The sequence below is a fragment of the Macaca fascicularis genome, chromosome 2 (genome assembly GCF_037993035.2).
Source record: "Macaca fascicularis isolate 582-1 chromosome 2, T2T-MFA8v1.1".
Taxonomy (NCBI): domain Eukaryota; kingdom Metazoa; phylum Chordata; class Mammalia; order Primates; family Cercopithecidae; genus Macaca; species Macaca fascicularis.
The window spans coordinates 181,767,666-181,780,915 of record NC_088376.1 but is presented as its reverse complement, the minus strand read 5'-3'; the positions used below and the strand labels follow the sequence as shown (position 1 = coordinate 181,780,915).

Genomic DNA, 13,250 nt, shown 5'->3' with positions numbered 1-13,250 from the left:
CAGAGGTATAGGCAACAAAAACAAAAATAAACAAATGGAATCATATTAAACTAAAAAGCTTGTGCACAGCAAAGGAAACAATCAACAGAGTAAAAAGGTAACCTGCAGAATGAAAGAAAATATTTGCAAACTATTTATCTGACATGGGATCAATATCTAGAATACAGAAGAAACTCAAATATCTCCACAGCAAAATAATAGTCCAATTTAAAAATGTGCAAATGATCCGAATCGACATTTCTCAAAAGAAAACATAGAAATGGCCAAAAAATATATTTTAAAATGCTCAACATGTTCATCAACAGGGATATGCAAATCAAAACCAAAATGAAGTATCATCTAATGCCAGTTAGGATACCTATTATCAAAAAGACAAAAAATAGCAAATGCTAGTGAGGATCCAGAGAAAGGGGATTCTTACATACTTCTGGCGGGAAGGTAAACTTGTATAGCCACGGTAGAAAACAATATAGAAGTTCCTCAAAAAACTACAAATGGAACTACCATATGATCCAGCAATCCCACTACTGGGCATTTATTCAAAACGAAGGAAATTAGTATATCAAAGAGATATCCACACACCCATGTTTATTTATTTCAGCACTACTCACAACAGCCAAGATACGGGGTCAACCTGGCTGTCCAACAACAGATGAATGAATTAAGAAAATGTGGTATACATAAGCAACCAAGTAGTTTAGCTTCCAAACTCTTTTTTTTTTTTTTTTTTTTTTTGAGACGAGTCTTGCAGTGCCGCCCAGGCTGGAGTGCCGTGGCGCGATCTCGGCTCACTGCAAGCTCCGCCTCCTGGGTTCACGTCATTCTCCTGCCTCAGCCTCCGGAGCAAGGGGGACCACAGGCGCCCACCACGGCTCCCGGCTAATTTTTTGCATTTTTTTTTTAGTAGAGATGGGGTTTCACCGTGTTAGCCACATTACCGGTGTGAGCCACCCTGCCGGGCCCCAAATGCATTTTAAAACATTTTTTCTCTTCTCCTTTCTTCCCAGTCTCAAGTTGTAACCTTGAAAAAAACTGTAGGAGCGTTTTCCCCCTTAGTTTTAAAATACAGCCCTGAAACATACTCTGAAACTTCACTCCCTCCTACCATCTCCCACCATGTACTCCCTTACCCCATGCACGTTTATTTAACTGCATGCTTATATCTAATTACATGCTTACTTAGAAGTTCCAGGGGCTAATCTTGAGACAGACCAAGCATGGAGACGCAGCTGCAAAATTCCAGAGATTATCTCAAGACAGTCAACAACCCAGCCATTGTTGAGATGACGCCAGCTGCGCTCCTGGTGGACCATGGCTCGAGATAGCCACTGGAACAAGACATGCAGACCTTGTACCCAGCACCCCTCCTGCATGCCTCCCATTGCCAATTTCCTTTTTCAATCCCCTCTTCCCAGCCTGAAGTTTGAATCATTTCTGGAGGTTAAGCTGGCCGCTTCCCCCACTGCTAGCTTTGGAAATAAAGTCACTTTCCTTTCACTGCACATCGTCCTTGTTACCGACTTTGCAAGCAGTGAGCAGCCAAGCCTCCCCTCAGTTACACATACACAATGGAATACTATTTAGCCATGAAAAGGAGGAAATCCTGTGATTCACAGCAACACGGATGGACTGGAGGACGTTATGTTAAGTGAAATAAGCCAGGAACATAAAGTTAAACAGCCTGTGAGCTAAATCCAGCCTACTACCCATGAGTTAATGAATTTTACATTTTTTAATCGTTGAAAAAACCAAAAAAAGAGCAATATTTTGTGACATGTGAAAATTATATAAAATTCAGTGTCCATAAATAAAGTGAAACACAGCAAACCTCATTAATTTACAACATATTGTCCATGTCTACTTTTACCTGATAGTGGCAGAATTGAGTAGTTGCAACAGAGACTTTATAGCCTGCAAAGTTTAAATTATTTGCTACCTGACTCTTAATAGAAAAGTTTGACAAACCCTGATCTGAAAAAGTCAGACAGTGATATTGGAAGTGATGTAAGATTTGAGTTATGCTCCCCTGGACCTACGGCCTGCCATATTTACTAACCTATCTCCCAATTCAATGGACATTAGAGAAAGTGCCAAAAAGTACCTGTCATTTTCCTTGGGGGACCTGAAAATAAAAATTGAAAATATTAAACAGAGTTTGAGACAGGTATTATTGTCACATCATTCATCAAAGTACAAGTTCTTTGTGTATTTCCTCTGAATTTCTTTGAAATACCACCTTAAATAAAAATGCTTGCATAGTATCAGATACTGACAAATTCCTATAGATTGAAGAAAGTGAGCAAAGGTGAAAAAAGCATTCTATTTTAAAGACATGGTCTTTACTTTCTTCTAAATTTTAAAAATACTTTAAAACAATTCACATATGGTTATTTCTTCATCAAGAAACTTTTTTCAGTAAATCAGCAGAGAACTCCAGTTGTTGGCTTTAACAAAATTGGGAACCTTCTTTTTTGGGATACAACATGTTATGTAGTATTAAAATCAGATGGTATACTGTAAAGTAGTAAGGGTTTAGGTAAAGTCAGGACCGACTAATCCACAGGATACTGCACAAACTTTAATATTTATTATTTTATGTAGCAGATGCTTAAATAGAACTTTCCATGTGCCAGGAACTGTGCTAAGCATTATACAAAACTTAGTTGATTTAATCTTCATTAAGATTTATTAGTATCCTCATAATATAGGTGTAGAACCATGGAACAAAGACGCTAAATAATTTGCTGATGGTATTTCAAAAGTATTTTTTTAATAAAGCAGGATTAAGGTAAACTGTCTTTTTTATACAAATGAGAAGTTAAATCCTGGAAATACACCCAAAAGCATCCAGCCAGAAGTGCAAAGGCAGGATTTGAAGCCAGGCAAGTTGGCTCCAACGACTGTGTTGCCCTTCATGTGCTGCCAAATAAGGGAGGCCTTCAAAGGCCTCACATTCTCAGGTTCTCATCTGAGCTTACAACTGGAGGCAGCATCCTGTTTGAAAACTGCTAAAGTTGAACGGGGGCTACTGGTCATGATATGAGACTAGGTAAGTAGGTCAACTTTAAATATTTGGCCTCTTTCCACTAAGCCTGCATCACTAACTAGCTAAACAACACTGGGAAAATTATTTAAATTCCCTGTGCTCTGGTTTCCTTATTGGAAAATATGAGCATCGTAACTATCTCATAGCATTGATGTTGGAATTAAATAGTGTGTGTGTAAATATACATATATATATAAAGCCTGGCACACTGTAAATGCTATATAAGTGCTTGCTGTTATTTCTGGTAAACTCAGAAGTTTTGTCAAGAACAAGCCAAAGTTGAGATGGATAACATCTAAACTTGGGCTAGAGCATCACCTAAATCATGGCATTGAGTCTAGCATGAAGGTTCAGAGCAAGAAAAGCTATAAAGTCAGCTGCTTTGTTTCAAAATTCCTCCTCCACCCCAGTTTACCAACTCTTGGCTTTGGGTTAATATTTCATCCCTTTAAACCTGTTTCCTCCTCTTAAAAATGAGTATTAATAATATCTATCCTGAGAGGGTTGAAGATTAAGTGAGGTCAGCAATGTGGCATACTCAATACAAAATATTCACTCAGTAAAGTATTCACTCAGTAAATGTTCACAAGTATTATACTGTGGGTCTTAAGCAGGGAATAAATGTCTTTAAAAGAGGTGTCTGGTTTACTCAGATCTGCTATGTTTAAAACAAGGACTAATACATCCCTTCCAGAGTGGCCTCATACCAAGATGTCAAAATCACCACACTGACAAGCTTTAGGAAAACACTGGGGCCACATCTCGTCTGCCTTCAGGCTCCTATCAGTGCCAAGTAAGACCTACGTAACTTGTAGGCAGCAAGCGGGGGACATGAATCCCTGAATTCTTAACCTAGCCAACTTTAGACCTAATATATCTCTTTGAGTTATTATTTGGTCTTTTTCTAAATCAATTTCCTCACCTGAAAAACTAACATCAAGAATACTAATTTACCAGAAATAGCATTAAGTTACAGCATTCAAATCATTTATTGTTAGAATATATATGATAAATATAATGGACATTCCATTCAGAATAAAGAATGCTACTGAACATGTACATATTTAGAACAAGTCTATTTACCTAAATTCAAGTACACGAATTTCCTTGTAGCCTGGTAACCCAGTAAATGCATTTTCAACCTGTTAAAAATACAAATAAAAATGATAACTATGTAGAAATATGGAAAAATATATAGAAAATAATGCTTTTAAGACTAGAATAAGAAGTGCACTGTTCACAACTATTAGACACTTATACACTTACCTAGGCATACCCAGGTCAGAAAGTGAAAGAAAAAATTTTACCTAAACACTGCCACATTTTTCTTTTTCATTTTGTCTTTTAAGGTTTTAATGTGCTTTAATATTAATTTTTTCCAAATTATTAAAAAGCATGCTCCTTGTTGGCAAAGCACTGTTTTTCCCTTACGTGAAGAAATGTGAAAAAAAAAAATTGTTTCAAAAGAAGCTGTAATAGCTTTTTTTTTTTTTTTTCTCTTGAGATGGAGTTTCACTCTGCTGCCCAGGCTGGAGTGCAGTGGTGCGATCTCAGCTCACTGCAACCTCCACCTCCCAGGTTCAAGCAATTGTCCTGCCTCAGCCTCCTGAACAGCTAAAATTACAGGCGTGCACCTCCATGCCCGGCTAATTTTTGTATTTTTACTAGAGACAGAGTTTCACCATGTTGGCCAGGCTGGTCTCGAATTCCTGACCTCAGGTGATCCACCCGCCTCAGCCTCCCAAAATGCTAGGATTACAGGCCTGTAATAGCATTTTTAAATGTTATTGTTTGGATTTGAAATCTGGCCACAGCACACACACTGACAAACAGTGTTTGTTTTCTATAAGTGTGAATGTGGCTGGTGGCATCTGTTTCCTGCTCCTACAATGAAAGAGAACCACAAACACACTCAACGCTCAGATGAGAGGCTTTGTGGTCAGGTAACTCCGTTGGTCCAAAGACCGATTCATGAGCATCACATCTGCAGGAGCCAGTTTTATTACTGAGTCTTTAAAATCTAGCCATGTAACTCCAAATGAGCTTAGTGACTGGAGGTGGAAAATGGTATGCTAGATTGGACTAAAGACATAAAAATAATCAGGTTGAGGCGGGTGGATCACAAGGTCAGGAGATCGAGACCATCCTGGCTAATACGGTAAAACCCCATCTCTACTAAAAATACAAAAAATTAGCCAGGCATCATGGCGGGCGCCTGTAGTCCCAGCTACTCAGGAGGCTGAGGCAGGAGAATGGTGTGACCCCGAGAGGCAGAGGTTGCAGTGAGCCGAGATCACACCACTGTACTCCAGCCTGGGTGACATATTCTCTCTTAATAATAATAATAATAATAATAATAAAGTTAGGCATAAATGCATATTTTAACAAAAATAAACATTTAATCTGTAACATTTCAGAAGATGACAACCTCAGCAGATGGGTCACTATGGGGCCAACATCAGAACAAAGGAAATAAATTAATGGACTTTGGCAACATCTCTGGGCATCTGCTTTTAACCAAGTCCTCATATGAGGAGAGTGGGATTTTTTTAAAATCATGATTCACTGAAGATCTTTATGCTGTAAGAATAAAGAATCCAAAGCCAAAGAATGAAACTCTTTGGCCATAGTAATATGCCCTGTTTTACTCTCTGAAAGGAAATAAAAAACTGTTATAATTCTTGTAGGGTGGTGGGGAGGGGTAGAAGACATAGGACTAGAAATCAGAAGGCTGAGGGTTAGTCTCAGCTCTGTTTCTGCTGGCAGAGTGGCCATGCACAGGCCTTCTTTTTTCAGAACTAAGACTTCCCTGCCCACCTACCATATTGATTTTAAGATTAAAAGAAATGTACCTAAAAGCACTCCATTAACTGAAAAATGCTGTACAACTGTATGTTAGCATTACTACTAATCCCATCTTAGCATAGGCTTTGCCAGCTCTGGAGTCTAAACATGTATAGGTATCCAGTTGCAAGAAGTCATTCGACTTCAACATCGATATTAATAGTGAGTAAAATGTATCAAGGACTGCAATATGTCTGGTGCTTTGCTTTACTTCAAATCTCTGCGACGATCCCAAGAGATAATACATTATTCCTGTTTTATGGATGAGAAAATGGAGATTATAAGATATTAACTAACTTGGCCAAGGTCACACATTTGGTGAGTGACTGAATCAGAATGTATTCAATCCCAGATCTCTCTAACACCGAAGCCCATATTTTTCCCATTGCATTACATTGCCCCTTCCTCTTTCCCCTGACTCATGATGAATGTGCTTGAGAATTGGGACCAGGACTGGGAAAACTAAGGTTCACTATAACTTCTCCCTTGAATTAAAAAGAAGGGGACTCTGTAGAAGAAGAAGGAGTACTTTGAAAGGCAGTAGGAGACCTGATTTTCATTTCTGTTCCTAGAGAGACTACATGACAATGAACAAGTTGTTTGGCCTCCTGAGCCTCATCTGTAAAGTGGAGATGCTTGCCTACATGGCTGCTGTGAGCAAACAAATAGAAAATCACCTGTGGAGCACAAGGCACTATGTGAGGATCACACTGACACTGGCACTGCACTCAGGCACCAACACTCCCAGGCCCATCACAGTGACCTTCCCCTCTCTGATGTTGTACTTCGTGTTGTCCCAAACCTATTATGCCCCCACTTCTTATCCTTTACACACAGAGAGAGAGAGAGAGACACACACACACACACACAAAGACTAATAGCTCCTAAACCTCATCCCCTCCAAGCAGGCTTTCTTTCTCCCTGTGTGTCTTCCAGTAATACCCAGAGAAGCTGCAGGAAAAATCTGTGTGATGGTGTCCTAAAGGGAGGGAGCTGGAGGATCCCCTTCAGTTTGAGACATGATCCCCTGCCTCTGCTGTTTCATGCAAAGTGACTGTTGATAGGCATTTCATTCCAGGTAAGGGGACAGGGAGTACAGAGATAGGCCAGAGAAGGAGGTGTTCCATGGAGGTTCAGAACCTTCAGCACCCTCTAATCACCTCAACTCAATAGCTACCTGCCTCATAAAGTCCCTGATGGAGACATTTTTCAGAGTGTTATTGGACTTCTCTAAATCTGCAGTCATTCCATGCAATTGTGTACCCAAACACTAAGCTATATCAAAAGTTCCTTAATCAAAGGACAGAGAAAACCAGACGGCCAGCCCAAGACACTCTTTGATGCCAGGTGGCCACTGGCCTGGCTGACATTTCTTCCACATACCATGCAGCCTTGCAACTTGGCCACACCACTAGGAAAATGAATTGTCTGGCCTCCCCCTCCCACGTCTGATGGCTACAATAATGCTTTGGCTGAGAGATGCACATTTTTATTTCCCATCTGGACATAGTATCTGGGGAAGAAAATTAAGGTAATGGAATTGATAAACTTGGCTAAGGAGAACCCCGTCAAGAAGGAATGGGAAAAAATAAACAGTAAGGAATGATGTGCCCTGTCATCTGACAGACAGGGATAGATGAGCATTTAATGTCTTACTGCACAAAAGCAAAGGCAAACTAGACGGGGACCATGGGTCATTTCTGACGGAAAAAATCTTGAGTTTAAGTCCTATATAGAATTTTTCCAGAAAGTGAAGTTATGGGATGGTCTAATCCACAATTCTTTAAAGAAATCCCTTTTTAAAAATACCTCCAACTAAGGATAGGAGAAATATTTATTTTTCACTGGATGGCCTTTTATGCCTCCAAACTTTGTACCAGGTATGTGTTAACTATTCAAAAATTTTCAACTAAAAAATACTAAAGATGAAATTAAAAGACATTAAATGTAATGTTCCCTTAAGAAAAACAATACAGTATGTGTAATTTCTTAGAGAAGCTTATTTCTCCAAATATTTTCAAGTCAAAACTATGCCACAGGACACATTCTTCCTTGGCTGTGCAGCAAAAGTTGGAAATTGCATTTATTTTTTAGCAGATGGCAAGATTTTTCTTTCTGTGAAAGAATTCGTCTGTCCTGTGACTTTTTACAGAGTTTTCTGAAGAAATGGCTGAGTAACCACTCCAGGAACCAAGTAGACAAACAACTTGAAACCTAAACCTATCTTTAAACAGTGTTGTAAATATGGGAAACTAACATAGCAGGCATACTGTCTTGTTTGTTTTTTTTTTTAATCACCCACCTCTGAAATAAATTCTTCTTCAAGGTGCTGGTGGTGAAAGCTGGAGGAATCCTGTAGTTCTTCCCTGTACTCCTTCCCCAAAAGGTGGATGCTGAATTCTGCAATCTGTTCAGCTGCTGGTTTTGTGGCTTCTTCTATCACATTCTCAATTTCATTGCTAATCTGGATTTTCAGAGAAAGAACAATAAATGCCAAGGCTTATTCATTCAGTCAAAAAGCATTTATTGATTGTTTCAGTGTGTCAGAACTGTGCTAAAGGCAGCCTCTGAAGATAACATTATTATACCGTATTTGACTTTGGAACAAATTGGGTAGACTTTAAGACATAGGCCAATACTGAAATTACTATGCATTTGTTCATTCCTTTGAACGCATATTGCACAGTTCAGGGCAAGGTAGAAAATTTTCCTTGGGAAACCATCAAGGTGAGTTTAAAAATAGTTGACTGCTATAATTATCATCTGAAAATAGCCTAGAAGGGTTGTTTCCAAACTTTTTTGTCTTAGAGCCCTTTATACTCTTAATAATCATTGAGGAATCCAATGTATGTGGGTCACACCTATACATATTTACCAAACAAAAGATTAAAAGATAAATTTAAAAAACATTAATTCATTTAAATATAATCATCTCAGTTCATGTAAAAATGAAGAAAATATTCTGCAAAATAAAAAAATAGTGAGAAGAGTCACATTGTTTATATTTTTGCAAATTCTTTAATGTCTAGCTTAATAGAAGACAGCTGGATTCTTCTATCTGCTTCTGTATTCCATTAGTTACAATATGTTGTTTTAGTTAACATACATGAAAAAAATCTGGTCACACAGATATCTATCAGAGAAGGGAGGAATATATTTAGATTTTTCAGATAACTGTGGATATTCTTTTTTGATGCTACACCTCACTCAACAAGCAGTAATTTCTTAAAGGTTACTTGCTATGCGGAACCTGAACCCATATTCAACAAACTTTTTGTACTCTGTAACATAAAAACCCAGGCCTTCTACTGGCCAAAGCTGAAATAATTTAAGCAACAATAAATAACGGATTATAACCCAAAGAATAAATTAAATATCCATGAGTCTATACTGATATAATAAATAAATGATGAAACAAATAAATGAAAGGGAAGTGACAACAGTTTCTTACAGAATAGTTTCAATAATTAATAAAGATAGAAAAAAATGACGGAAGTAGAAGATCACTACTAGAGCACCACAGTAATAATTATCACATGCAAAATACACTTAAGTGCATGTAATCCAAGTTTCTCCATTTTGATACATAAGAAAATCAGGGATTGAATAGGATGAATGACTAGCATAAAGAATCACAGCATGTCAATGACAGAGTCAGGAAGAGAATATCAGGGCTTTTTTCACTGTATCGTTTATCATCCCTGACGAATCATACAGTCAGAGACCTTTAAAACTTCAGAATGGGAAAGAACCTCAAAGATTCTACCACTCCTTCTGATGCTTGAATTTTCTTCATAATATCCTTGACAAATGGCTGCTTATCATCAGTTCGAATGGCTCTGATGAGAAAGAAGCATGCCTTTCAAACACAGACTACACTTCAAAAATGTTCTCATGGTTGGAAAGTTCTTAATATTAAACCCAAATTTACCTTCCTATAAATTCTACCATTGATCCAAATTCTATAACCTGTGACACATTTAAAACTTAGTTGCACAAAGCCTGTCGAATATGTACAGGCAGCTATCATGTCTTCCCTGACTTTTCACTAGTTCCTTTCCTCCATACATTTCTTAGGCTCTTAATATCTTTCTTAGAGAATGACACTCACAAGTGAAGTCTAGCCAATGAAAATATGCAATATGTTGTTTTAACAGAAATATATGAAAAAATCTAGCCACACATCTCTCTTACAGTAAACTGTATTTCAATTAAAACAATCTAAAATTACACTAGCTTTTGTCTTTTCAGTAACTGCATCATACTACTGATTCACAATAAGACTAATATCAACAAAAACTCTTAGTCCTATGAAATTTTGCACAAGACTTTGCATTTTTTCCTTATTAAGCTTCATCATCTCACTAAATTTTCAAAGAGACCCGTTTCCAGTTTATTATTTTAAAAAATCTTGAGCAGTATTGCTGCTACGGAATACTGAAAACGCTAAGTAAATATTTTAATGGTTTTAATGCATAGTCTGCAAGAAAGTAAAAAGAAAACAAAACCAAACCAAGGTGTCAAAAAACAGGAATCCAGAGAGTTGAGTCAGTGTCGAAGGTGGCAGCTTCCATGGAGCATCTGCTGATCCTTTGTGACCTAGGCTTTAAGTTTAAATAGCACAAAGGGACAGAATACAAAGTAGAAGGTCTATACATGTTGACAAATCAGATCAAAGACTCCCACATAAAGAAAGGATTCTAAAAACTCAATGGACAGTTTGAACAACAGTAGATTAAGTTGAAAGAAGAATTAGTGAAGTGGCAGACATAACTGAAAGCAACACAGAGAGACACAGAAATTAAAGTAATTAAAGTAGTTAAGAGACATGAGAGAGAAAATGAGGAGGTCAGGCATATCTAATCATGAAAGATAACAGCTGAGAATTTCTCCAAATTTATGTTAGACATAAAGTTTCACATTAAGGAAATACAACAAATCCAAACCACAATAAATAAACATAAATACACATCCATACCCACTTTTGTGAAACTGCAGAATCTTAAATACAAAATCGTACACTAAATGTGTATATATATATATGCATATACATATATACAAAAACATATATACATACGTGTATATGTAGATACATACATATCTTAGAAACAACCAAAGAACACAACCAGATTACAAAGGGAGTGCCAAATGAACTGATAGTTCACTTCTCAGTAGCAACAACAGAAGCAGAAGATTGTAAAATAAAAGCTTGACAAAAAAAACCCTTCAATCCAGAATTGAACATAGATTTAAAACACCTTTCCAGAATTAGAATGAAGAAATTTTCAGATGATCAAAAGCTGAGATCAAAACAGTGAGAGACTTTCATTAAATTAATATCTGAATTATATATTTCAGAAGGAAAATTACCCAGAAGATAGATCTAAAATATTTTTTTAATTAGAAAATAAAATAGTAGGGCCAGGAGCAGTGGCTCGCACCTGTAATCCCAGCACTTTGGGAGGCCGAGGTGGGCAGATCACTTGAGGTCAGGAGTTCAAGACTAGCCTGGCCAACTGAAACCCCATCTCTACTAAAAATACAAAATTAGCTGGGCATGGTAGTAGGCTCCTGTAATCCCAGCTACTCAGGAGGCTGAGGCAGGAGAATCACTTGAACCTGGGAGGCGGAGGTTTTAGTAGCAGAGATCCACTGCACTCCAGCCTGGGTGACACAGCAAGACTCCATTTCAAAAAAATAATAAATAAATAAAATAAAATAAACAAAATAGTAAACATCTGGGTAAATCTTAAACAAATTTTAGCTGTATAAGTAGAATATAATACAGTCTAATTAGTAGAATGAAAAAAGAGAAAGAACAAAAATACTGAAAAGTAGCATATAGGTCAGCAAAATGATCATTTGAATTACAATGTTCTAATGTTTCCACATTGCTCAGGATAAGAATAAAGATGTTGAAAAACTTAAAATTTGTTAAGTTAAACACACATTATAATTTATAGGATAACTCCTAACAGAACCAAAATATGGTATATAATTTCTAGAAGAGTAGATGGGAAAATGCATTAGGAAAATAGCTGCACAATAAAACTACCTTGGGCTTCATTTGAACCAGAGCTACAGGCAATCTAATTTTTGTTAGGTATCTCTATATTGTTGTGGTTCTATAAATTGGCTTAAATCCTCTGTTTTGGATATTAATGTTCCAATTGACTGCATACAATTCCTTAATTTCCATTAAAGTGAATTCTATCTATTCTATAAATGTTTTCAGATCTAAATCACAGCTATTCTGCCTCAGGTTCAAAGCTACAGTATCACTTTTTATTCATTCATTCACAAATATTTATCAAATGCCAGTATTTGCTAGCACCATCTACTTGGAACACGGCTATACTTAGCATAAAAGTATTGATTCAGGTATCCACTCAGGGATTACCACCAGACTTGTTCAGTGACAGGGAGGGTGATGAGGCAAAGTGGAGTGACTTAACCTGATTTCATGTAAGTTAAAACTTACATGTTGGGAAGTGAAGGTGCAAGATAACTAAATTGCATCTTCCTAGTGACTATGTTTTGTCAGAGTTTGCTCTATGTTTAAAAAACAGCATTTGTGAACCCCCTAATTTTTTAAATGCAGTATTTAAATATCTAACAAAATGTTTCTATATTCCTGGGCAATGTGTAATTTTTTTGTTAATCTGTATATATCTTTTGTGAGAGACTCAGCTATAGGATTTAGTGTTGTTCAGTGGACAGGTTTCTATTAATTATGGTATATTCACAATGCACGGTACTTTTTGCCTTTTAAACTACATAAAATGTATAGTTTTACCCTCTGAAGAGCTAAGATCTGGTCTCTTAAGGGTTAGAAGAACATAGGCAAAACCACCATAGTAAATCATGTCACAGAGGCCACAAGAGGCAGTGGGCTTACCTCAATGACAGTCCATTTTATTTATAATTTGAAGCCCTCTCTCACCAAAAACTCTACAATAAGAGCAGATTTACTCAGTTCTCCAAGGAACCTCAAAATTGTTTTTAATGTACTGGTTTTAGAATTCACGTCATTTTTCTAAGAGGGCACTACATGAAGTCCTGTGTAGTCCAGCAATGGGAGATAAACTCTCCCTTAATCTCTATGCTCCATGTTAGAAACTAAGTAACAAAACAGAGCATCACTCACACTCTCCTCTGGCCTTTCCAAGCTGCTGTCTGAGGCACCTTCATAGGAGTCCACCCCTGGATGTGGAACACTGAGAGCAGTGTCTAAGAAGAAAAGCAAAAACATATGCATGAATTCAGTCCCTGATTAAGTCAGAATTCCTATCAGGAAATAAGGAACTGACTTCAAAAACCATTCCCATAAATAGTTTGCTTTATTGTCCTGGAAATTCGG

General features: G+C 37.2%; 1 protein-coding gene across 1 annotated transcript in view; it reads right to left on the bottom strand.

The window, feature by feature from the left end:
* The window catches only part of IMPG2 (interphotoreceptor matrix proteoglycan 2), a 97,913-nt gene that overhangs the window by 39,516 nt on the left and 45,147 nt on the right, over window positions 1-13,250 (bottom strand). Inside the window, exons 6-9 of the mRNA XM_005548276.5 lie at window positions 13,038-13,120; window positions 8,193-8,354; window positions 4,130-4,188; window positions 2,102-2,122 (exon numbers count right to left, since the gene is read on the bottom strand). Coding sequence (XP_005548333.2) covers window positions 2,102-2,122; window positions 4,130-4,188; window positions 8,193-8,354; window positions 13,038-13,120 — 325 coding nt within the window. The remainder of the gene's footprint in view (window positions 1-2,101; window positions 2,123-4,129; window positions 4,189-8,192; window positions 8,355-13,037; window positions 13,121-13,250) is intronic.